This window comes from Vicugna pacos, chromosome 25 (assembly GCF_048564905.1).
Source record: "Vicugna pacos chromosome 25, VicPac4, whole genome shotgun sequence".
Lineage (NCBI taxonomy): Eukaryota > Metazoa > Chordata > Mammalia > Artiodactyla > Camelidae > Vicugna > Vicugna pacos.
Genome location: NC_133011.1, coordinates 5,601,877 through 5,628,763, shown reverse-complemented (window position 1 = coordinate 5,628,763; position 26,887 = coordinate 5,601,877). Strand labels below are relative to the sequence as shown.

At 39.9% G+C, this 26,887-nt stretch overlaps 1 protein-coding gene across 5 annotated transcripts in view; it reads right to left on the bottom strand.

Moving 5' to 3' along the window:
- Positions 1-18,978: 18,978 nt before the first annotated feature.
- The window catches only part of DPY19L4 (dpy-19 like 4), a 44,745-nt gene continuing 36,836 nt past the window's right edge, over positions 18,979-26,887 (bottom strand). For all 5 annotated transcript variants that reach the window (XM_072949472.1, XM_031691168.2, XM_072949473.1 and 2 more), the window contains 4 exons: positions 26,585-26,667; positions 23,735-23,867; positions 21,200-21,358; positions 18,979-19,528 (listed from right to left, as the gene is read on the bottom strand). In XM_072949472.1, the coding sequence (XP_072805573.1) occupies positions 19,364-19,528; positions 21,200-21,358; positions 23,735-23,867; positions 26,585-26,667 (540 nt within the window). In that variant the 3' untranslated portion in view covers positions 18,979-19,363. The remainder of the gene's footprint in view (positions 19,529-21,199; positions 21,359-23,734; positions 23,868-26,584; positions 26,668-26,887) is intronic.

The window sequence follows — 26,887 nt, the reverse complement described above, 5'->3', positions numbered from 1 at the left end:
AGAGGCCAAGGTCTTCCATTCAGCTGCGCACCATGTATGCAACCTCTATCGAAAGAGAAGAACATGGGACTTGAAGAGCTGCAAGTTGCTGCCAGCAACTAGGAACCTAGATGCTGACTCTGACCCGGCAGCACTGTCGCTGAGAGCCATGTTCCTTTTGCAAACATGTAGGGAACCCAGCTCTTGGCTCGAACTAGGTGCAAAGTTCTCGCTTTTCTGGTGGGTGACTCCATCTGTGCTGATACTAGAAGCGGGTGGTTTCTGAGACCCTGCTACAGTGACAGCTATACTGTCAGCTGACAGCTCAGGTGTTGCTGCCTCCCATGAAAGCCAGGGACAGTCACTTACACAAAGGCAGGCAGCCTACTTGCTGGTCAGCAGTCTATGACTTCTGCCACATGCCTTCAATGGATGAACTAAGGGGCCCAAGGACTAATGCTGGCATGTGGCGGGCCTGGACTGGCAGATCATGAGGACTAGGGGCTGGAAGCAGTCATTTGTAAGAAGAGGAACCAGATCCACAGAGAGGAGAGAGTGGAGCAGACATGCAAACAGACAGAAGCAGAAATACGAAACCAGGTTTAGCTCCAATGAGAAAGAGAGTAGCGAAATGCCTGAAGATTTTTTTAGTATCCATTTCAGTTCTATTGCTGCAGATAGAACTAGAGAAACTTTAAACAGTGTTGTACCTTCCCTGAGTTTCCTGTCCTTGGATTCCTCGAGACTGGTTTCTTTCATGCCTCTTTGCGTGCCCATGACAGCGTCTGTTCTTTGTAATCCCTAAAACCTCAGCATACATCATTGTTGCCAGTTCCCAGGGTGGGACACTGTGGCACGTGAATGCTTTGTCCCTGTAAAATCTCAGTGATCCATTTCCATGAGGCACGCATCGTACAGCGCTGCGTTCCACAGCGCAACCCTGGACAAGGTGTCTCAACCAACGGAAAGGCATTGCCTCTAAGGACTGTGAGACGTTCCTTGCTGTTCAGTTTGCTCTCTTGCTGAAGGTAAGATTCTTTTTATGACCACAACATGATTTCAGCTTCCAAATGCTGATGTAATGAACTCAACTGAATGGTGTTAACATTCCAACAATGAAATTCCCCTTGAACTATCCTAGAACAACACGCTTAGCTTTGGACCAAGGAGAGTTCGCAGTAGAATTAGCTATTGCACCATAGAAAGAGAAAGATGTCTTTCCTTGCTGGGCAGCGAGGGTATCCAAGGCTGAGGAGGATTTGTCTCTCATGATGTGTCTCTCAAAATGTTAGGGGATTTTCAACAGTGTTCCTAGGGTGTGGAGTACCATCCAGCAGGATTGTCCAGGGGGTGCTTGAGTCTCACCAACATACCAGTGGCCATCACCTTCTCCCCCAGATCAACAAAGTGGAAAAGGCTCTCTAGACCACGTGTTCTCTAAGGGGGTGATATCAGATCCAAAGAGGAGAAAGCTGGTCCTTGGAAGACTGCAAAATTTCCTTTTTATGTATAAAGCACAATATACATTTAGGTACATAAACAGATATACAGTATATCTGTGGTATTAAATTTTCATGGGGGAAGTCATTGCAAAAAGAATATCTGAAAAGGCTCCTTAGAGGGCTGTAAGAACAAAGGCGACATTGAGAAACATTTGTCTAGGCTCAAGCTAAATCCTGACTTTCCCACATGGAATGGCACAGAGGAGAAAACATTACACAGACAGAAGCCAGATATTCAATTCTGGATTCAGTTCTGGCAGAGCAGTGGGAACTTAGGCAAATTTATCCCTCCAACCCTCTGCTTTGGAACTTCTAAAATGAAAATAACAATGAATTTTATAGCATTATCATCAGGCTCAAATAAAATGATAGATATGACTGTGTTCTGCCCTCTTTTTTTTTTCTTTTTACTTATGGTCAATTTACAATGTTGTGTTAACTTCCGATGTACAGTATAGTGATTCATTTATACATATATATAGATTCCTTTTTATATTCTTTTTCATCATAGGCCATTATAAGATATAAAATATAGTTTCCTGTGCTATACAGTAGGACTTGTTGTTTATCCATTTTATATACAGTAGTTAGTATCTACAAATCCCCAACTCCCGGCTTATCCCTCTCTACTCCCTTCCCTCAGATAACCATAAATTTGTTTTCTATGTCTGTGAGTCTGTCTCTGTTTTTAAGTAATTTCATCTGTGTCCCCCATTTTTTTTTAGGTTCCACATATAATGACATTATATGGTATTTTTCCTTCTCTTTCTGGCTTACATCACTTAGTATGGTGATCTCCAGGTCCATCCATGTTGCTGCAAATGGCATTTTATTCTTTTTTGTGGCTGAGTAGTATTCCATGATGCATCCAACTTTTAAAGATGTTAAATTATGGGACAATGTGCGTTTTAGAACCATTGAATTATGATGTTTGTAGCAACTTGATTTGTAATTGCCAAAACTTCGAAGCAATCAAACTGTCCGTCAGTAAGTGGTGGATAAATAAACTACAGTGCATCCACGTGATGGAATATTATTCAGTGTTATAAAGAAATGAATTGTCAGAGGGGAGGGGATAGCTCAGTGGGAGAGCACATGCTTAGCATGCATGAGGTCCTGGGTTCAATCCCCAGTACCTCCATTAAAGAAATAAATAAACCTAGTTATCTCCCCCAAAATAAAAAAAAAAGTGAAATTAAAAAAAATGAAATAAGCCATGAAAAGACATGGAGGAAACTTAAATGCATATTACTAAGTGCAAGAAGCCGATATGAAAAGGCTACAGACTGTATGATTCCAACTATATGACATCCTGAAAAAAGGCAAAGCTATGGAGACAGTAAAAAGACCAATGGTTGCCAGGAGTTGAGGGGAAGAAGAAAGGGCAGAGCACAGAGGACTTTTAGGGCAGTGAAACTGCTCTGTATGACACTATAATGATGGCTACATGTCATTTACACTTGCCCAAACCCACAGGATGTTGGTTTCTTCTCCAAAATCCTCAACCCAATTAAATTTTTGCACTTTTCTCTTCATGAGTTTCTCTATTTTCCTGATTAAAAAAATTTTTTTGTTGTTTTCTTTTGGTGGTGCAGGATAATTAGGGCTACTTATTTATTTATTAGTTTTTTTTTAAAATGGATTTATCTAATTACAGAGACAACTAGCAGACAGAGGCAGCTCCACCATTAGATGGTGTAGGCAATCATCCAGGGCCTTTCAAAGGCCAAGGTGTTGTTAAGCCAGAGATTTCAGTCTTCAACCAGGGCATTCTAGCCTAACAAGAGAATGTGAAATAATCAACTTGCTCTTGCTTCTCATCAACATTTCCCTGCTTCTCCCATAAGGTGAACCTTGTGTAAAGCATACAATATAAAAGCTGCCTAATTTTCAACTATTTAGGAAGGGGACACATAGCATCTTGGCGCATTTCATTGGCAGAATTTGTTGAACTGCACACTGTCAAGTATTCACTAGAACAAATAAAACTATCAAATGCATAAAAGATAAAGGATTACATTAGACTTCATTGCAAATGCAGTTATTCCAACCGTATTCTCAGTGACCTGGGTTAGGATTGAGAGAATGTCAGCGAATTCAACCATCAGAATTCACCAGTGACCATCAGGAGCTGGTCAGAGAATTATTTACATCAGCTGGCAGAGCTCTCCTGGCAACACATGGCAGAAGTTGACTGGCACTTCACTGGCAGCAAAAAGAATAATTGAAAAAGAAAATCACCAGTGCTCAATGACTACAGAATATTAAATATTAGATAATAGAATCATACACAATGCAAACATATCTGAAAATGGGAGACAGAACATGACAAGGGCAGAACTTTTGAATCAGGTTGTAGGAAGAAGACTGAAATGGGGCCCCACAGATCAACACAACTTGCTCCTTGCCGACTCTGCCCAGCCCCTGGGTGGCTCCATATGCACCTGTGCTCACAGGAATACCCTCTTCCCCATCACCACCACCACCACCACCACCACCATGACACCTCCTAGAGGACCCCTTGAATTCAAGGACCTCGCACTGGCAGCCAGGGTCTGACAGATAATCAACAATATTGAGTCCCTCACTGGCATTTCCCAGGCCAGTATCTCTCTGCTAAGTGGTGCTCTCAATTTTACTGACCCCTCATAGGAATTGAATGGATTTTGTCAGGCAAGCAAGCAGGTTGCAGAGCAACAGCACACTCATGAACTCACACTGCCTGAGAAAACGTGGCATTTTTCACCCACGCTGGCCACACAGCACAGGATGGAGGCGGTCCAGGGCTAAGAAAACAAACTAAGTGCTTTGACTTCCTGTTGGGTTCAGCCAGCGGGAGGCACTGGCCAGGAGGAGAGAGAGCAAGGGGACAGAGGCTGAGTATGCACTGCTCGGCCCACCCTCACTGCACTCCTTGCGAAGGTGCCTCCTTTGGGCAGTGGCGCCTGTCTGGTGACCCCTCTTCAAGGTGACAGTTCTCCCCCAATTTCAATAACACTCCTGCCCGCTTTGTCTCTTCAGGGCTAACAGTGGCACTGAAGTACATGTCCATCCTTCGTGGGCCCCTTATGACCGCCCACACCTCTCTTCAATTAACTGCCCCTGCTGCTCGTCTGTTTCCTGGGATCTTGACCGCTACACTTAACTGCTCCTTTGCTGGTGTGCTTTCTGGAACAGAACTAAGGTGAATCACATTCATAAACTGGGGGCAGGGGGGTGGGGGGCCCTGGAAACCACCAAGATGGAAACCGATGCAATCAGGCCTGGGCTGCCATGCTTTTCAGTGGCCTGGACGCCAACCACACACTCCAGCTTCCAGGAAAGCAGCAGCCAGCCAGTGGTGACTGTGGCACTGGAGGAGCCATTCACTTAATTTTTTTTAATTTTTATTTTTTAATTGAAGTATAATTGGTTTACAATGTTGTGTTCATTTCTGGTGTACAGCATAGCGATTCAATTATATAATTATATAATATATATATATATACTCCTTTCCACAGTCTTTGAGCCATTCACTTTAACCCATTCTTTGCCCCCTCCAGAGGAAGTTAGACCCTGGAATTAACCATCTCCACAGACTTAAGCCATGGGTGGGGCAAGTCCTTCAAGATGGCAGGACTCATACCATTTCATGGCACTGGTCCTCTGGAAGTTTTTTTATTTATTATTTTATTTTATTTTTATTTTCTAGTTTATTTTTTTAAATCTTTTTTTAAAATTAACCATTAGCTTTTTTTTTCTTTTTTTTTTCTTTATTGGGGGGGAGGTGTTAGGTTTATTTATTTATTTTTAATGGAGGCCCCGGGGACTGAACCAAGGACCTTGTGCATGCTAAGCACACGCTCTACCACTGAGCTATGCCCTCACCACCCCCCCCCCGGAAGAGTTTAAATATGTACACAAATCCCAGCCCCACCCACAAGCACCTCAAATGCAGCCAGTAACCATGGCCCTGCAGGAACCCCCATGCTGCCCACCAGCCCACTGTTGGCTACTCCAGTGAACACACGAATGATAAGAAAGCCTTACTGCTGATATGGAGAAAGTTTGGGTGGTCTGGATAGAAGATGAAACCAGTCACAAAATTCCCTTAAGCCTAAACCTAACCCAGAGCAAGGCCTTAACTCTCTTCAATCCTGTGAAGGCTGAAGGAGGTGAGGAAGCTGCAGAAGAAAAGGCTGAAGCTGGCAGAGGTTGGTTCATGAGGATTAAGGAAAGAAGTCATCTCCAAAATATAAAAGTGCAGGGTGAAGCAGCAAGCGCTGATGGAGAAGCTGCAGCAAGTTATCAAGAAGATCTGGCTCAGGTCGTTCATGAAGGTGGCTGCGCTAAACAACAGATTTTCAATGCAGATGAAAACAGCCTTTTCTTGGAAGAAGATACCGTCTACGGCTCCTGTAGCCAGACAGCGGAAGTCAGTGTCTGCCTTCAAAGCTACAAAGGGCAGGCTGACTCTCTCGCAAGGGGCTAATGCAGCTGGTGACGTTAGCCAACGCTCATTTACCATCTGAAAAGCCTCGAATCCTGAAGAATTAAGCTAAACCTACTCTGATTGTGCTCTATAAATGGAACAGCAAAGCCTGAGCTTTATTAAGTCTGTGCATGTTAACGTTGTTATCACTGCAGATGGGACTCACTGCTGGGGAGAGTAACTGGACAGTCAACACTCAGCATGACTTTTCTTTCACTGTAAATGCACACAGTATTGGAAGCAGGCTGCCCATTTCTGCAAATTTTTAAAAGAGCCCTTTGAGGTTTCTAAAGGAACACCCAAACCCACAATCTGGCCCCAAAGGCCAGAGCACGTAATTTGACATTCTTCCTTCAACCCAGTAAACAATCCAAGTTTGCGACCTCAAATTCAGAGGCTGACCATATGGGAGGCTAAGCTTCCCAAACCATGAAACCATTTCTTCTGGCCACAGTCCATATGCAGAGAGGTAAGTCTGTGCATTAAGGTTACCCGTGCAGCTATATATCTCATGAATACTTCGCATTTAGAACATAAAAATCTGAAAAAACAATGAAAGTCAGGTTAGCATGGCCCTTCTCCAGAAAGAAACATCCCCCCAACCCCACCCTGAGCCTTCCCCAAATGGGCAACTGAGAAAGTAAGTTTTGGGTGGGGCCATTAATACATTTTATTCTGTCTTCTTCCTAATCGTATGACTCCCCCCAAATGTGTTGAATTGTATCCCCTCCCCACCTCCTTATCTTAACAGCAGGAAAAAAGACCTGATGTGTAAGAGTCGAAATTAAGCTTTTCAAAGAACCAAACGATCAAGAAAGTTATACTTGAAAACTGACACTGGGCTCACGGTATCACTCTGGGCCACAACAGCTTTGCAGTCCAGCCAAAATAATAGACTTAGGGCTCAGTGTTATTCTTATAACATCAGGCTAATTTAGGATGTTTAAAATGACAGTTGAGATAGTCAGCAAGCACTATACAAACCGGTACAACTGCCTCAATTAAATGTGACTTGCTACACATTTTGGTTCACACCAACTGACAGCTTACTAATTGTGTGCCTGGGGAATAAAGTCAACAGCTTCAGGCACCGTTCTCTTCACACACTGGGACTGGGACCAGAGGCTCCTCTTGAATAATGGTCTCAGATCCAAAGGGCATTAGTCAATGGGCACCATATTGTCAGTTCCCACAAGAGTTCATGGAAAAACAGAAGCCAAGGAAACAGAAGGTGACGGGGTGGGCAGTAAGAGCAGAGGGGAAGGGAAAGAGGAGTTCTGGAATAAAACAAGCATCTTTAAGTGGCATATATGATAAATGAACATCGCATATTATGCTGAAGCTAACTGTACCAACAAGCAGAGCTGCAGGCAAGTTAAATTATATTCCCCCCTGCAAGGTAGTCATATTTATTGAAGTACTTATAAATTTTGCAACCACTTAACATATGTAAAGCTTTTTCTTTAAAAAAAGTCACTGATGAAGTTTTTGAGGATTGTGTCCCAACCCTACTTAATTCATTTTGTAAGCCTTACAGTTTTTTTTTTTAAATAAAACTTTTTATGTTGAAATAACAATAGATTCCCAGGAAGCTGCAAAAATACAAAGATTTCCACAGTATCCTTCACCAAGCTTCTCTCAATGGTGACATCTCATAGCTATATTGCAATGTCAATCAAAACAGGAAATGGACATTAGTGCCTTACTGTTAACTATAGACCTTCTTACATTTTCAGCATTAAAAAAAACTGCATTTACTCCTGTGTGTGTGTTAAATGACCCCTTTTTGTGTCATACACACTTTCTCACCTCTCCTACTTCTCCCTTTTCCATTTTATGAGCCAAACCACTTATATAACCAATTCACCATATACTCTCATTTCCCTATTCTGACCTCCTCTCTCACTTACTTTAAATTTGTTTACCTTGTGCTATTATACTTATGTAAACTATTTTAAAACATTTTAGAATAGAAAGGGAAATACATATTTTGTATAATACACGTATATATTTTAAGGTCCTTTATCTGGTTTATGCCTCACCACCTTTCCAAAGGCTTCTTGAGAGCTTCCAGGTTGGTGACCACGTGGACAGTTGGGAGCTCAGGGAGAGCATGGAAGCTCCGCACTGCTTCCTTGCCCTTTGCCTCTCTTCCATCTGGCTGTTCCTCAGCTATAGCCTTTCATAATCAACCAATCATGTGAAGGAAGTACTGGTGCTCAGGGCAGGCTGCCCCAAATATGCCGAAGTGGCATATTAATTATTTTGATTTAAAGTTACTTAAGAAACAGCTGATGCAAGAGGGACACTGACCCACCTCTCTGTCCCCCTGAGGGCAGGAAATAAGTCTCCCACGTGGAAGATGCCCTCCCTGCACCTGGAGGTAGGTCACCCTCATCACCAGGGACAGGGGATTCAGGGGCCAAGAAGTCTGTCTAAACAAACCCTGTTACTTCCTTACTCATTTACTACCCCAAGTTCAAACTGTTTAGATTCCTCACTAATCAAGTGCCCAAAGCCTGAATTTCTTTGTCCTGTAAATTTCTACAAATTTATTGTTTCTTTGTCTAAAAGATACAAAAACTGCCTGCTTTGGCCACTTCGCGGGTCACATTTCTAAGAGGCCACTGTGCTCATGAACTTATTTATCCCGTTTAAAACAAAATAAAAACAAAAAATCCCTTCTTGGGGAAAAAAAAAAGTGAGGGGAGTGATTAGAAAAAAAGAAACGATTGCCTCTGCTTAAAATCCGTCCCTTTCATCACATTCCTGTTCATCCTCTGCTCCGGTAGGCTCCTCGCTCTCCAGAAATGTGTTAATGTTCGCCTTGGCAGGTTCCTGGCATACACCTGGCACTCTATAAACACTTACTGATTGAATGAAACGCAGGCCAACTCCTCCACCACCCACCCCCAAAGCAAGCCTGTGAATATGACATGACACTCATCAGTACGTCTGCACACTGCAGCTCCCACGCCGAATATCTTGGGCACCTTTAAATACCGAGCAAGTAGAATCGCTGAGCCGGCTCGGTTACTGTTAGCCTGAATTCGTGGGCAAGGCAGCATTTACCTCCTGGTGTCTGGAAAGGAAAGAAGCGCATACTGCACCGCAGGCTCTCCAGAACAGAGTAACTTCAGGCCTCGTAAAGCGTGACCCCCGGATCTGGCCCCAGCGGCGAGCGAGTGGCCCGGGCAGAAGCGCCCTCCATCTGGACTCGACCGCTGCACTTTGCTTCTACCGGGTTTGCCCCTTCCTCCCATCAGGGTGCCTTGAAATCTTTGCCAGGTCGTTCCTGGCTTCCAAGTAGGCGCCAAGTCTTTCCGACGACCACGCTTAGACAACCTCAAGAACGCTAATTTAAGGGAGCCAAGGCCTCATCTCCCCTCCTCCCTCGTCTGCTTTTCTAAGTAGCTACAGTGGAGTTCGTCTCAGAGAAGACCAGCTCTACCAGGGGCATCCGGGAGAGGACAGCGATAAACGAGAGCACCCAAGAGCGAGAGTCCTCCACCGCTCCGGCGGGGGTGACACCGCGGCGCTTCACTTCATTTGTACTTGCAGCTGTGCCCCAACTTCTGGCAACCTGCGTCCACCGCATAAAATTAGAAACAACGCGTGCGAACCTTAGTGCCTCTGGGAGGACCCAAAGAAAGTGTGCGAGCATCACCCACAGGACTCCAGGAGCCTCTGGCTGCCGACCCGCGGGGTGGCTCTCCCTCTCGGCTTCCCCCGTGCCCCGAGGACACGCTGCAGCCGGCCACCTCCACTCCCCGGGCGGCGGCGGTGCAGGCGCCTCCTGGGGAATGGATTAGGGGGGCCGCGGAGCTGGGACCGCGCGGCCGCCCGGCGCCCCCAGTGCCCAGGCAGGGAGGGGTGCGCCCGCTGCTCCGCCCGCCCGCGGGGTTACCGTGACCGCGAGGCGGCTGCACCTGGCCGAGCCCCTGCAGAGCCCCAGCGCGAGTCGCACCCGGGCAGCCGCTGTGCTGCCTCCGAGCGGTTCAAAACGGCCGCGCCCCCGGAGAAGCGCGGGCCGCGAACACCAGGTCGCCAAGCTGTGCTCTGGAGGTCGCCACCTGCACGAAGTGTGACGCCCTCCAGGAATCCTGCAGAGACGAGAATAAGAGGCAGGACCCGCGACCCTGCGAGGCCGTCTCGGGGAGCGCGAGGCTCTCTGGCTCCCAGGAGGAAAGGAAGGAGCCCCGCGGGCCGCGGAAATCCACGGCCCAGGGCCCGGAGGCTGCAGGCGGAAGAGCAGTGGCCCGCAGCCGGGAAGCCGGAGCTCCCAGATACTAGGGGACGACTCTGCCCCCGACACTCAGCAGCCAAACCGCTCCCCTCGATGGCGTTGGCCCCGCCCCTCCCATTCTCTGCCTGGGCAGTGGACCGCCCAGCCTCTGAAGATGTTTGCTGGGGACGGCGCGGGTTTCCCTTCACTTTGTCAACTCGGTTTCCATTAACTAGTGCCACGCAGTATTCTCTAAATACTCGTCGAGGTCAGTATGCCTCCCAGCGTAAGCCGAATCTAGAGACGTGGTCTCAACACAGGCCACCCACCCGGGGCTGATTCCCAGGGTGCCGGTCCTCGCTGCAGTAGCCTAGATTCCGGGCAGAGTGCCCTTTGTGCACTGTGCAGTTGCACTCAGACGGCTCTAAAACTGACGCACTGAACCCTCATGTTAGCCTCTATTGCCTGGTCTCTTGGCTTCTGTTTCCTTGAACAAAGCTTACGCACCTGAGAATGATCTGGAACCTCTTTGGCCGAGGTTGCTGCTCCATCTCCCAGTTCTATTTCCATAAATCTGGGGTAAATGACAGCACGATGACAAATATAGTTTTAAATCCCAGTTACAACATTTACTTACTGTATGACCATTATCTGTAAAATGGGTATAATAATAATTTTTCTATAGAGTTGTTAAAAAATCACGTGAAGGAATTATGTCAGAGCATGTAGCATAGCATAGAACAAAGCAAACGCTCAGTGTTTATTGTTACTGGATACCACCAATGGCCTGGTCCAAAAACTCAAGCTGGGCCAGATTCCCTCTCCTAGAAATCTGAAATAAGTAAAAATAGATCAAGGCAATTAATAAATAGGAGTTGAGGCTGAAAAATGACATGACCCAGATTTAGGAATTGGCCAAGCCAAAGTAATAAATAAGCCGGAAATGAGGAAGCAGAGGTAACTAATTATTAAGAGAATATAGGAGATGCAGTGAGATGCAGACATCCTGGGAGAGACCATGCAGCAAATGAGAGATATTGGTTACTTAATAGGTCTTGGCTCCTAATATTTTTTTCTTACAATGAAACTCCTCTCTCCTTAACTTTTATTAAAGTAAGTTAACGCCTGCTCTTTACAAGGGGAAGAGCTTAACATGAGGATTCCCCAGTTGTGGTTGGAACAAACTGACATGACATCACTTTCTTTCTCTGCTTTCATCCAGATTAAGTTAGCAGCTGTAAAATAGGAGTTTCCAGTTGGTTCTCTGCTCCAGGAAAGTAGGTAGTGATTGGAAGAGACCAGACCCTAACTCTGGTCATATATATATCTTTCATGTGACTAAAGCAGAATTAATTTCAGAGCTGGTCTTATAAATAAAGTATGATCATGAAAAATTTTTTGCATTTCACCACTAGAGATGACTCAAAATTCAAACCCAATCATAAAAGGCAATAAAATGAGATTTATTTATATTAATGCTCATTGAGTAGGGAGTAAGAAAGGATCTCAAACTTTTAAAAAATTCTATGTAGATCTCATTTTTTTTTTGCTTGTAAGAATTACAAGTCCTCAGAATCATGTTAATGTATATTGCTAGCTATTGGTCCAATATGTTTACATTTTACTTAATAAGCTAATCCTTAGGGCTAACTCTTGCAGAATTAATATCTAATGCAATAGTTAATGATTTTTGAAACACAGTATTGTCCAGGAGCTGTGAAACTGCTTACATTGCTATGTATTAAGAACTTGTCAAAAACTTAATGTTGAGATAATAATAGCTTATGTTTACAAAACACTAGCTATGTGGCATGAACTTAAAATGCTGCTTTACTTAAAATCTAATTTTTATTTCTCACCAATTACTCTATGGGGTAAACATTATCCTCATGTCATTGTACTTTGTCACAGTGGTTATGAAATCCACTAAATAGTATCATAACTGAATAGTCACAGCAATTACTTGAGCCTATTTTTTCATTTCTATAGGACACTTAGTTTATCAGACTGACAGACCACATTCCCTCATTCAATAGCTCTAGCCACAAGTTTTCAGGTAAGCAGTAACTATTAATTCTATTTCTTTACCAATGATACTACCAAGAGAGAAAGCTAACTTGTAACTACAGTAAATGATCTGCTAAATTTTTTCCCATTTATGACCTTACAGTTCACGTATACACTCCCACAGCCGAATAGCAGTGAGAGGAGCCCCCATGAAACAGCCTAACTGGTGACTATTCTTTTTTTTTTTTTAAATAATCACTTAAAATCTCTGGAAATTGACCTAAGAGCACACAGCAAATGAAGAAATATTCCAAAAAAATCTAAAACTCCATAAGAACAGCCAGAGACTGTAGCATTTGAACATATACCCCCCTTCCCTCCAGCTCAGCATGGTGGAAACTCCACTCCAGGTGTGTACGGCCCCTCAGTACCCAGGCAAGGGCTACAGTATCTTCCTGGGAGGAGCAGGCCACCAGAATTTCTCATCTCCCTTGTTGCAACCACATATTGCAAGGGCTAACCTTCGAGTAAGTGAAGCCAAGAAGTGAGAGGCTACCTTCCTTCACCTAGCCCCTGCTTTTAGAATAGAGGCTCTCCCTCGGCAAGGCGCGCTGAGAATAGCAGATCCCTGATCGCCCTCACCCCAGCTAATCTGTAAGACAAAGTTTGCATTGGGAGAGGCTCCCATCCCCACCCAGAAGCTGCTTGTAAAGTAGGAGCGCCCCTTGGAGAGACACCGACCTGTGTCTGCTCCCAGCTTCAGTGATTTTTGCCTAGGGTGTAAAACAGAGAGCTCTGAAGCTATCTCCAGAGGAACTGACTTTATCTGAAACATACCAGGAAAGTTCAAGTCCAAGGGTACTCAAAACAACAAGAGATTTTGATGGAAAGCAATTAAGAGGAAGCTAGTAACTTTGTAAGAGATACAAGCTAAACCACAGGCCACCTAGAGAGAGAACCAGGGGAAAAGCCAGCTAAGAAGAGCCCTCCTAGCTTTAGAACAAACGACAAACACTGACCCCCTAGAACTACTCTTCAAATGAGCCAGGGTTTAATTAGATCAGGTTGTGAAGCAATGTATGCCCCAGGGGATTGTTGAAAACTAAATAGAGCAATCAGCTGATGGCTAGCGAGCCTAACAGCTGGATAGGGTCAAGAAAGGAGGTAGTAAGGAGCCCTGGTAGAATCACTGTCATACCAGGGTGTCCGTGTAATGCTCAAGACAGTGACAGCTGAGGACCAATAACAGAGGCTCCACAATGTGGAGTATTCTAGACATCACCAAAACAGTCCAGGCAATACTAAGAAAATAAAAGCCACCTGTAATCAGCTCCAGGAAACACAGGGATGTCAATATCCAGAGTTGCTATAAATAGAAAATATCAAAGAGATAGAAATTATTTTCAAAAAGAACCAAATGGAAATTCTGAAGTTGAAAGTACAATAATTGAAATGAAAAATACACCAGAGGGGCTCAACAGTAGATTTGAACTGACAGAAGAATTAGCAAACTTGATAGAGATTATGCAATCCAAACAACAAAGAGAAAAATGATTGAAGAAAATTGAACACAGCCTCAGAGAAATGTAATCACCATTAAGTACACCGACAGATGCATAAAGGGAATACAAGAAATTCCAACTATTATTTTTTTTTAAATCGTTAATGTATATAACCAGGAAGCTCAACAAACTCCAAGTAGGATACATGCAAGATCTACTTCAAACACATCATAGTAAAAATGCTATATCAATAACATCAAATGTGAATACCAACGCAATCAAAATGAAAAGCATTTGTACTTCAAAGGACACTATCAAGGAACCGAACCCACTAAGTAGAAGGAAATACAGCCGGCCCTTCATATCCTCAGGTTCCTCATCCTTGGATTCAACCAACCCATGATTAGATTATGATTGGTTGACTCTGTGGATGCCCAACCCACAGTTACAGAAGGCCGACTGCATTATGCCATTTTACACAAGGGACTTGAGCATCTGTGGATTTGGGTATCTGCAGAGTTCCTGGAACCAATTCCCCAGCAGATACCAAGGGACAACTGTACGGCTGACCCTTGAACAACGTGGGCTTGAACTGTGCAGTTTTACCTATATACAGATTTCTTTCAATATAGTACTATGTTTATGATCTGCATTTGGTTGAATCCACTGATGCAGAATCTGAGGATAAGGAGAGCCCACCACAGGCTTTGAGTATTCACGGATTTTGGTATACATGTGGCACAGCAGGGGGCTCCTGGCACCAACCTCCCACAGATAACAAGGGATGACTTAATTTCCAAATTATGTATCTGGTAAGGGATTTATACTCTAGAATTATAAAGACCTTTTCAATTCAATAGTAAAAAGACAACCCAATTTAGAAATGGGCAAGTAAATGCGAATGAACATAAAGAGTCACTCCAGAGAAGATATACAAATGGCAGTCAACACAAGAAAAGATGTTCAAAGTCATTAGCCATGATGGAAATGCAGATTAAAACTACATTGATATATCACTTCACACCCACTAGAATAGCTATAATCAAGAAGAAAGATAATAACAAGAATGTAGAGAATTTGCAAACTTCCTACACTGTTTCAAGGACTGTAAAATGATACAGCCATTTTGAAAATCAATCTGGCAGTTCCTCAGTTACTGCAGTCATCATATGACCCAGAAATTCTATTCCTAGACATATACCCAAGAAAAATGAAAAGATGTGTCCATTCCAAAACATGTACATGAATATTCATAGCAGCGTTATTCAAAATAGCCAAAAAGTAGAAACAACCCAAATGTCCATCAACTGAAGAATGGATAAACAAAATGTGGTATAGTCATACAATGAAGCATCATTTGGCAATAAAAAAGGATACACGCAACAGCATGAATGAACTTTAAAAACGTTATGCTAAATGAAAGAAGCCAGTCACAAAGACCACATATTACATGATTTCATTTATGTGAAATGTCCAGAATAGAACTTTCTGTCCAGAGACAGAAAGCTTATTTGTAGAAGTTGCCTGAAGATGGAGTAGTTGAAGGTGACAGCCAGAACATATGGGGTTTCTTTTTGGGGTGATGAAAATATTCTAAAATTGATTGTGATAATAATTGCACAATTCTGTGAATATACTAAAAATTGTTAAATGATACACCTTAAATGAGTGAATTGTAGGGTATATAAATTACATCTCAATAAACCTGTAACCAAAAAAGGTTCATATATAAATAAAAGACAACTTAAAATTCTAAAAACAAATTTTTATTATAGAAACAAAACAAGGAGTGTAACTAAGCATGAAATAAATAATTTCATTCTTGGTAAAAGTACATTTAATGTTACAAAATATGAAGTAAACTAGTTTATAACCCAACTCTTCTAAAGGATTTATGTTTATTGAAATTAACTTTTATTCTTTTGCAAAGATGTAGCCTTAGTTATAGGAAGAGCACATTTAATCTAAATATACATTGTTGTAGATATGATTCCGAAGTCAACATACATAAAAGTGGTTGTATTCATCTTCGTTAAATAGCTGTACAAAGCTACTAATTTAAAATATGAAAGGGTTTCTTACGCGATATCTCACACTATAAGTATGGAATGAATATTTTTTCTGATACTATTATATCAATAAATATAGTGGTCAGATGTTCTCTTACAAAAAAATGCGCATAAGATTATACATGCCAAGGTTACAATGTTGTAAGTTCTAAGAGACTTCTAACCAGAAATGATTCAGAGATGCCTTTATGCTAAATTTAGCAAACTGGATTCTAAAATGCCCTTTTTTAAAATTACAGCAATCAAGTATAATGTTTAGAAACCTTAATGGATGGAAAATAGTTGAATCAAATATATTTCTTTGCAATTTTCACATCTAATTTTATTTAAAGTATTAACATTACACATTCAAAAACTTAATAATGAGCTACTATTTCAAAAGAAATTGTTCAATTTTACTTGCAACTTTAATACATATTGGAATCTAAATCTATTAGCAAATAGCAACAATAGAGAGTGTGTATTTTAAAAACTGGACATATAAGAGAATATATTGAGATGTAAATCAGGAAGCAGTCACTTGCGTTACAAAGGGTTCTCAAATGCACAGAGCAGTTCATAATACGGGCCCTTAAATATTCATGCACTTTAAATACATTTACTCAAAAACTGATTTACATACACAACTTTTAGAAACTCCAGCGATTTTATAGAGAGACACTACTTTTACCCACAAAAGGCATCAAAATGTTTTAACAGTTCAAAAATAGAAAGGGCCAAAAAACAATTGATTTCTCAAAAACAACAAAGTTTAATAAGATGGCTATTCACTGCTCCTTCAAGAAATTAATCACTTATTTTTTAAAGTGTATTTTTCAACCCCAACTTATAACACACTTCGACCTCCATTTCTACTTTTCCTTAACTCAATCTCGGTTGTCTGGAAGAGTGTCACAACATTGAGGCTATGAACAATTTGGGTTAATGTCCTGAAAAAACATGCTGTTTATACATACAGAAAAGTAATGAAGAAAAAGTTAGCTTTGAAGTACAATGCATACTCCCTAGGCTGTAAAACCCTACCAGTCTAACAAAAAGCACTGAGACACAATGTCAAAGTCAGAGAAAATATAAACCAGCACAGAGTCAGTATCAGAGACCTTACCAAGTAAGTTTTATTTGTTGGATTGCTTGGCATCTGGGAGCTAAATGAATTAATTAACCAGGTTAGAAATCCCATCACTACCCTTAGTAAAGATTTGCTTAATCATGAATTAAAGTCAATAGTGAAAACAGCATAGTGAGGATTCTTTCTCTGTGCTTACTGATGAGGAAAAAGTTACCAAAATTTTCTTATGAGAAAGAAAGAAATGGATTTTTTTTTGAAAATAAAAATAAACTTTGAAATAAGGAGGTTAAGGCACTTATTTCAACGGTTTTGCAACATCAAGGCCTAAGTATGTTTTATATTTCTTTGAGGAAATCCTTCTGCCCAAAACCCAAAATCTTTGCTCCTTTCACAGTAGATCCTTACTGTCAAATCTAACAACTGTAAGTTACCCAAATGGAATTACTTGCAGAATTTCTTAATCATTTGTTATTCCACAAAGTGAGGAAATTCATTAAATGCTCCTCAAAGTTTTCTAATTACAATTATTTTAACTACAGCTAAATAGAAGCAAATAAACTTATCTCATACCCAGTATTATTATTTCTATAATAAAGCTCACATTTTTCTTTTCACCTAATGCTCAGTGAAAAATTCATTATTTAAAAAATTCAATTAAAAGCTGCTCCAAATCTGTTTAATTTAAGAAGTAAGGTGACAGAAGCAAAAGCAGCTTACTAATATGCCAAAAACAAAATCAATAAACACACAACAGTCAGAACTAATTCAGCATATTTGATCATAAAATAAATCAATAAAAATTCAATTAAATATTTCATGCTACATAGAATAGAAAGTAGGCTGTTCTATCTCCCTTTCAAAATATGCAAGCCGATTTTTACATTACACTATTTTGTATGCTCTCTCTAATCGTAAGTACCACCATATGACTATTCACTGTACACTTAGGTAACTATGGTAGTATTTTCATAAGGCTTGAAGCTAAATACTAGTCACTCACTATTAAGATGTACAAAGAACCTGAAATAGCCTGCCTGTAGCTGTCTTGATATAAGTGTTAAAAGTTACATAAAAGTATGCAATGAGAACCAACAGAACTAATATACCAGACACAGGACACTGCCATCAAACAATTATTAAGCTCCAAAAGAGCAAAACATCTTAGAGCTAGCCTAAGAACACATGTGCTTTTTCTTCTTTTAAAATATACATATTCCAGAAAATAAAGATAATGGAAAGACGCTCCTTTCTAACACAGTAATTTAGGGTAGTGAAACTGCAATTTTTATAGTACTCTAACAAGTGAAAAATTTGAAAATCTGTTCACTTAGGTGTATAAGGTAAAAACATGCATTCCATCTTACTAAAATGATACATCTACCCTGAATCTCTTTATAAAGTCAAATTAATCATTTTAGAATTTCTTTTAATTAATAATTAAAAATATGAAAACATTTAACTTAAAGGAACATAACATTAGATTGGGAACCTGTGCTGTGAATTTTATTACAGTTGCCATTTAGTTCTCAATGTTGAAGACTACGTCGCAGTTTCTTAAATAGCGGCGCTCGTGTTCTATCACAAATACATCCCCGTGCAGAACTAAGTGTGACGGCATCTGCACGTGTCTCTAGAAACTGCTGCTAATTTTAGTGTACATTTTCTCATTCTGAAAAAGATTTAATTTTTTACTTACTACTTCAGTAGAAAACATGTGAGTACATTATATACTCCATATCCATATTTGTAAAAAACCTGAATAACATTCTTTTAAATGTCTGTTTTAAAAAATATATAGGTAACAAGAGTTAATGTTTTATCATGATTAAACTGGTATCAAATTTATGGGCGTAAGTAAAAAAAGCTAACCACTTAATAGTCATAAAGTAATAAAATGCAAAATCATGCAATATATACTACTAAGAAAGTGCTTATATAAGCAGCAAATGATGAGCGCAGTATCATGGAAAATCTGGATATATCTTTATGTATATCCTCAAAAATCACTTTCTTTGTATAATTTTCATTTTAATTTAAATACCACAAATTCTCAGCGAATCTTTAGTTTTTTTTGTAATATTTCAGTTCTATTATATACCATGAAATACCTTCAGAAACTGCCTTGAGGGTAAGAATAATTCTTCCCATCTATAATTACATCACATTAAATATTTATTAAATGTTATATTTGAGAGATACACTCTGATCTTGAACATACTCAAATTCAAGACCAATGCCATGATGGAATGAAGATTTATGAGGAAAACTTTACAATAGTTCAGAAGGTAAAATCTTTAAAGACCATACAACAAGAAGGAAAACACCTGGCTGGAATACTGCGGAGTGGGAGGTCTGACATTTTACCAAGGACAGTAACGTTTCCCCACAGAACGCTAGACCCAGGAAACGGCAGGAGGGGAAAACAGCAGCAGCAACGTCTCAAATGTCCATACTCTGGTTTCCAAAAGATACCACGTAGGTAGAAGAAAATCACATTTTACTTCAGGTGGTGTAAGGGAAATGAAGGCCTTACTATTTTTCAAGACTGAAAGGATATCACAGCGTTGATTTTATATACAAAGTAGGATCTGTTCCAGTATACTCTAGTGAAGTAATTCACATACGGAGAATAGTTAATTTTGACCTCATGACAAAATCGCCCATGTTTTGAGTAGGTTAACTTGTCACCTTCTTCACAAACCACCTATCAAACAATATGAAACATAGTATTAAAAAGCTCATTAAGCTCAGAGGAGAAATGCAATTAATGTACAATTGACTATATTTATATGGAAAAATATATTATTGCTAAACATCACTCTCTCACATTGGTTAGCAACCATCTCACATTGTTTAGCAAATGAAAGCCTCTTCACAAGTCACCATGTCCATTAAATTCATGAGCTCCCCAGTGAGACCGCACAACCAGCATAAAATGTTTTCCCATTTTTAAAAGAGTTAGTCCTAAAATTTAGAAGGCGATGTCTCCATAGTCTATTACCATCCCTCTGAAGAACATCACATGGAGTCTGCGAAGGCTGAGGACTGGACATGTGCTCTTATCCTCAAACTCTTCTGCTTGTGTACAACTGACTCGTAACAGTAAGCAAGTTCCCGTGACTTACCCAGCACAATCCTTTACATTCTCACCTTACTGGTGCTCACTAAGATAGCTTAGCAAGCTTGAAGGGTTTTCAGGAATAAAATACTATTATTCTAAGGCCGAGGAAAGATGTCAGAGAGTCAAGTTTAAGAATAAAAGGATGGATTGGCTTTAAGTCCGTGCCTGGCATTACATGAAAGGAATAGTAACTTGATGTTCAAAATGGAGCCAAAAGGTGGCCAAGAGCAGAAAAAGGCTCCAGTAGGCAGCAATACAGCAGTAACCACTGATACCTGATGTTTAGTAAAATTCCATTTTGTCCCCAATTAAGCCAAAGCTCACAGACAATAAATACCAACAAAGAAAATTCAAAATACATACAGCAGAAAACAGAGTAAGTTTATATAACAAGTTAAGGGGTTATGAAGACAGGGAATGAGAGAAATCATAAAAATGAATTTCACACCTACAAACCGGCCTGGGATGGTTAAGACAAAGAGCTAATCATTTAGGAGGGTACAGAGTAAATCTTGGCTGCAACCTGAAGAGACTAGGCCCTCTAACCAAGAATGACCTCCCAAACTTTTCCTAAGTTCCCTCACCCCGAACTTTCCCAGGAATAAAGGCACCCTTCCCAGATGACACTAATTCTCAGATACCCAAGCTCCCCTGTCAGTCTTCTTAGTTGCCAGGTATACAGTATATACACTGCAGGCTGAGAAGTAAGCAGTTTGGTAAAATAGCTGAAATCAGTGACAACTTAAGATACAGCTAAACACTAACAACTAAAGTGGCTCTGAATACACTAATTTTTGTGGATAATAGGGACTCAGTGTACAGGATCATGTTAATTTAATTAGCATTTTTTCTAGGTATGTATCAAATCATAAGAAATTTCTCAACATAAGAATGTAACAATACAAATAGCTGCTCTTTATATTATTATACTATGTAACACTAATATAATATGTTAAAATCATCCTTGAAACCAAATTATGCCAAGTTTTGTTTATAAATGTTGAACATGCACAAATACAGACAACATATATGGAATCAGGTATTGGTAAGATTTTTTTTTTCAGAATTGCAAAATTTTCCTTTCGTACATTTAAAAAATACCTCACACTACTTCAAATAAGCTCCCTCCACTATTATATAACTTTAAATTACAGTCTTAGTTAAGTTCCAAAAATAAAGGCTGAAGATAAGATTACAAGTTTAAATAAAATCGTTTTCCTCAAAAAAAATTTAATTTTCCAAATGGTTACTCACGTGGCCATTTGCAATGTCTAATAAATCTTTAACCCTGCATCCTCTCATGGTTCCCACCTCATTGCAGATAGCATCTTCTACAATTAGGTAATTAGCCTTGTAGGATGTCAGTATTTTATAAATATCCTCAGCAGATCGCTTTGAATAGATTTGATAGATCTGAAAGAATGTAATTAAAACAATGATTTTAAAAGACATTTAAAACTTAACATTAATTAAAATTATACACTGAGCATCTTCTACGTAAGAGCACTATCTATGGAAAATGAAGATATTCACTAAGACTTGACTCCTGCCCTCAGGAAGCTTATATGCATCTGGCTATTGGCCACATACATTTATCTTCTTTGGAGAAATGTCCATGCAAGTCCTTTGCCCATTTTTCCCCCAGTTTTATTGAGACATAATTGGCATACAACACCGTGTAAGTTTAAAGTGTACAGCATGTTTATTTGATACTGTTATATTGTAAAATGATTGCCACCATAGCTTTAGCTAACACCTGCACCATGTCACACAATCCCCACTTCTTTTTTGTGGTGGGAACCCCTAAGATCTACTCTCTAAGCAATTCTCAAAAGATTAATACAGATTATGAACCATGATCACTGCTGTACATTAGATCCCTAGAGTTTATTCATCTTGTAACTGGAAGTTTGTACTCGCTGACCAGTGTGTCCTCATCTCTCCAACCCTCCCAGCCTCTGGTAACCGCAACTCTTCTCTCTGCTTCTGTGAGTTTGGCTTTTTAAGATTCCACATGTAAGTGATATCATATAGTATTTATCCTTCTCTGTCTGACTTCTTTCACTTTGCATAATGTCCTCAAGGTTCATCCAAAGATTTGGGGGGAAAAAAGGTTCCTAGTCTCATAGCCAAGTCACATAAAACTGAAAACTCTAAAATACTTAAACTTAATTACAACCTAATTAGAACTCTGATCTAATTATAAGTGATTCTGAAATTCTGCTTTAAAGACAGACCAATTAAAAGAAAACAACGAAAAAAAAGCCACGTCAGAGTTGGCTGGTTTAAATTAACAAAAAATAAAGTTCATGAATATGCTGTACTATATCATCTAAGCAAGCAACACTACCTTTTAAAGCGCAGCAAATACTTACTTCTTTTTTTAATATTTTTTATTTTGGGGGGGAGGTAATTAGGTTTATTTATTTATTTTTAGAAGAGGTACTGGGGATTGAACCCAGGACCCTGTGTATGCTAAGCATGTGCTCTACCACTGAGCTATACCCTCCCCTAGCAAATACTAATCAGAGGCAGTGGTTGTCTCTCAAGTAAATCACTCCCAGGCACAGCTCCCAGTCTCCGACCTCTCCCGGCTTCAATCTGTTCCATGATCATAATTAACTCTAAAACAGATCTAAGCTTTCTACTCCTAGGCTTACGGAAAAGTCTTTGATGACTCTCAAATGGCTCAAGGGGAAGTTTAAATTCCTAAGTATGATATTCCAGGTCCTTCAGAATTTGGCCTCATTTTTATTTTCTAGTTTCATGGCCAAATTTCATGGCTCATGTGACCTTTTCAACCTGAAATCATATGTATTCTTTTTTCAAACAAGTTTCTAGCCCAGATCAAGGGAATGTTCTTTATGCAGGCCTGGATTTGTGCAGGCAGAAATGATGGCTCCGGCTTTTGAACTCCTCTCTGTGCTTCGTGTGTGTGTGCACCTACAATTACAATTTAATAGTACACAGTAACAACTAACATTTAAATTTTACTGTGTTTCAGGCAGAGTGCATTATCTTATTTAATTCTCACAATGAGGAGGTGAAAACTATTATTGTTTCCAGATTCAGAAACTTTCTCAAGGTCAAAGAGTTAGAATGTGGCAGAGGTACCATTTGAGTCCAGATCCTCTACTTCCACAGTCTAGATTCGGAGAGTCTAACCTCTGTACTAGAGTCTAACTTCTTTATTGCTGTACTTAGCTTAGAATATATTTAAAAACTGTTCGAAATTCTCTCACACTGAAAAACAGGATATTTAGAACTCAGGTTCAGTTGCCCATTACCATCAGATATGAAGTTACCGTTTAAATCCATACCTAACATTCAAAGTAATATATTCTCTGAACAAGAATTAGATACCACACTAATGTTATACTAAGTTGAAAATAAATCAGTGTTTTATAAGCAACAGCAGAATTTTGGCTTGGAAATAAGAAGTGTATAAAGACATTCACTAAAAGACTTCTTTCAGTAATTTGAGAAGTTTCAAAAGAAAGTTTCCCTTTGTAAAATATTAAACATCAGTCCCTTGAAACCTTGTGGAAAATTAAATGTTTCTCCTAGAAACATATCAGTACTATTCATAAAACAAAGAACGTCATATTTTAATTTTGGCCCCTCTTGATTAAATGTATTATACAGCTTTTTGAAAACCAAAGCTAATTAACTCTTTTAAAATTGTCTGGATTTTCCTAGCTAGCCAAGAACATATACACCATTACAGAACTATACTAAAATAAAGGTCATATAAAAAAAGACCCAAATGTAGACTCTAAAATGCCTTACATTTTCATTTCTCTTGAGGAGATCATCGTCATTGTAAAGAGGCAGGCTTGTCACCATCCATCCAGTGCATAATTTAATCGTACCCATTAACTGTGGACTTCCTGCAAACACAGCTGCAACTGGAGCTTGCCTTCTGCAAAGAACCAGAAAGAATCACACACTGAAAAGGTAAGGATATGATTTAGATCACTGATTTATGTCAGTTCTGAAATACCAACCAACTTAAAATGTATTGTACATTTAAGTTTCATTTCATGTCATTTTTGGATTCATGCAAAAAACTGAGCACCTAGTATGTACCAGAAACTGTTTAGAGTGCTAAAAATACAGAAATATTTCAGAGAGGTGGGAGGACAAGGTCCCTGCTTTCAAAAGGAAGCAGGGGGACAGTATAAACATACAGGTCAGGTGGTAATAATGCTATTAAGAAGTAACGCATAGTAATGGGACAGTGACAGCAATATACTATTTTAGATAGTGTGGTCAGTTCAGTGGTGATACTGCAAATTCTCAAATTCATCTTTGGCAAATATTAACCACCATAACCCAACTCCTTCCAAATCTGTCTATCCTCCTGCTCTTTAAAAAAAAAAATTTTTTTTTAGGTTTTTTTTTTTTTTGGTGGGGGAAGGTAATTAGGTTTATTTATTTATACTTTTTGGGGGAGGTATCAGGGATTGAACCCAGGACCTCATGCATGTGAGGCACATGCTCTCCCACTGAGCTATACCCTCCCCCTCTTCTGCTCTTTCTTGATCTTAACATATCTGTCTCAAGAAAACACATGAAGGACTTCTCTACTCTAAATCATAATGCAAAGTCCCAGATATATGTCACTCATAAGACAGGTCCCAATGGGCTGCTCTAATATCCTCACTTACTTATTCACTCCCTGTATTTAACATTCAGCATCTGCCTACAATGTGCTAGGGATATTGTCAAGCTCTGAAAATAAAGAGATGGCAAACAGCCACTGTCCCCAGGGAGCACCCAATATGGGGAAACAAAAATGAAACAGAAAAATTACACCACAGTAATAAAAATGTCCAATCATCTGATGTACAACATCCAGTGTTTCAGCCTTTGCTGTTTTTGAAAATATTGTGGCAAATCACACACATAGATGTGACTTTTCTTTTCTGTTAACGAGAACACAAGGCTATACAGGCAGCCTTCCACAAAGATAAATACAACTCACAAAAAAGTATTAATGGCCAGTAATTAAGGATTACTTAAAAAATAATTTTTATACATACGAGAAGTACCATTATAATGAGATCTTATAATAAGGCCTATTCTCATTTCCATATACCTTTTCTATAAACCTACTCCTCATTTCTAGAAACATTTTTTGTTTTTTGTTTTCTTCTATTATCCTGGCCTTTCCTGATAGTATTTCATTCCTTTATCAAGTTCTAGTTTCTTCTCCTATGTCTTTAAAATTTTTCATATTATTTCACAGTCTCTAGCCATGGGGTAGACTGGGTTGGAAAATGGTTGCAATGATACTTTTCCTTAGAGTTAAGCTCTTGGAGAAAACTCTGATCTTCGTCACATGACTTGATTTAGCCAACAGAACAAGAGCAAACAATGTGAGGAGATACTTAAGACATGCTTGACACAGACCTGTCCTCTCCTGCTGCTCCTGGGAACTCTACAGCCACCAGCTTGTGAATGAGCCCAGGCTCACCTGGGCTGGATGATGAGAAGCACGTGGCCAAGTCAACTTCACAGCCTCAGCTGACACACACCCAAGCCTTCGACGTGTGAGAGAGGTGGTGCCAGGACACCCGGTCCCAGCTGAGCCAGCCCAGACCAGGAGAATCCTCCCCACTGCCTCCACTCAGCTGACCACCAAAACGGTGCGAAAGCACACGTTTACTGTTTGTAAGCCACTAAGATTTGTGGCAGTCCGCTGTGCAGTAAAAACTGACACAAAACGTTGTATTCTCAGAAATGGTTAGAGGGCTAAGTCTGTTGTCTCTCACAGACTACAGCTGGTTCTTGCTGTGTTGGACGCTTCTTCCTGTGTTTTGTAACTTTAGAGCTTATCTTCACGTAGCTTTATTTGTGAAATCCTGAGGATTACATCAGGCACTCCAGACCATCCCAGGACCATTTTTTATGCTAAATTCTTGATTTAAGGTTTCCTGGGTTAGACAAGTATAATTTCAAACTACAAACATGTGAATGCAAATGCATCACTAAAAATTCAGATGAGAGACTTTATTTTTGACCAAGAGCTGAGGCCAAGGAAGACGTGCTTTTTTTGTCATCCTTCTCTACCACTTGGTGGGTATTTCGCTAGTCCACCCTTTCACTGATAGAGTAGCCCTTTGAGGGTCCTTAGGTTATATATGTGTGTTGGGGGAGGGGAAAAGGTGTTTCAAATACAATTCCCGGCTTCCATAGGTCCAAGGGCACATCTCCTGTCACATTAAAATCTGCAGGAGCATTACAATTAAAATTAAAAATCTTGTTAACCTTAGTTATCAAGACTAAAATTCCACCGTTCATCCACCTCCAACCCAGAGTATGAGGAACATGTGTTGACTATCTAAATAAAAGGACATTGGTTTCTTTTTATTCTATATTTCTAGGTGTTTAATGGCTAGAGTCTCAATTCTCAAACTTATCAATACTTTATTTCCAATGGAAATAAGTTCAATTAGAAAATTAGAATTAAAAGTCCAATCAAAAACTAAATATCCCAAAAAACATGGAGTAAAATTCCTGAGTTTTATGAGAAGAACTAGGAAAAGCATTGATGTATTATTTCCCCTGAATCCATTAAATAGTGTTATGATTAATTAATAACTTAACAATTGTCTTGGGCAGTTTAATTCTTACTTTATCCAGGTCATAAGCTCCACCGTATCTGGGTCATAAAATTCTTGTAGTTCCATTAATTCTGTCATTAATCTTGGAAAAAACTAAAATGCAAAACAAAATCCCCAAAGACTGTGTGTAAGTACTTAGAAAGTTTAAAACTGTTTCAGAGTACTTCCAAAGACTAAGAGGCTAACTTAAAGCAAATAATATTACAATACCGTTCTCAAGGAAAAAATGGCATGGATTGCTTTACTTTCTTTCAGTTTCCTGCTCATTCTTCTCAGTCGAAACAATCTATTTTATGGTTAATCTACTGCCTAC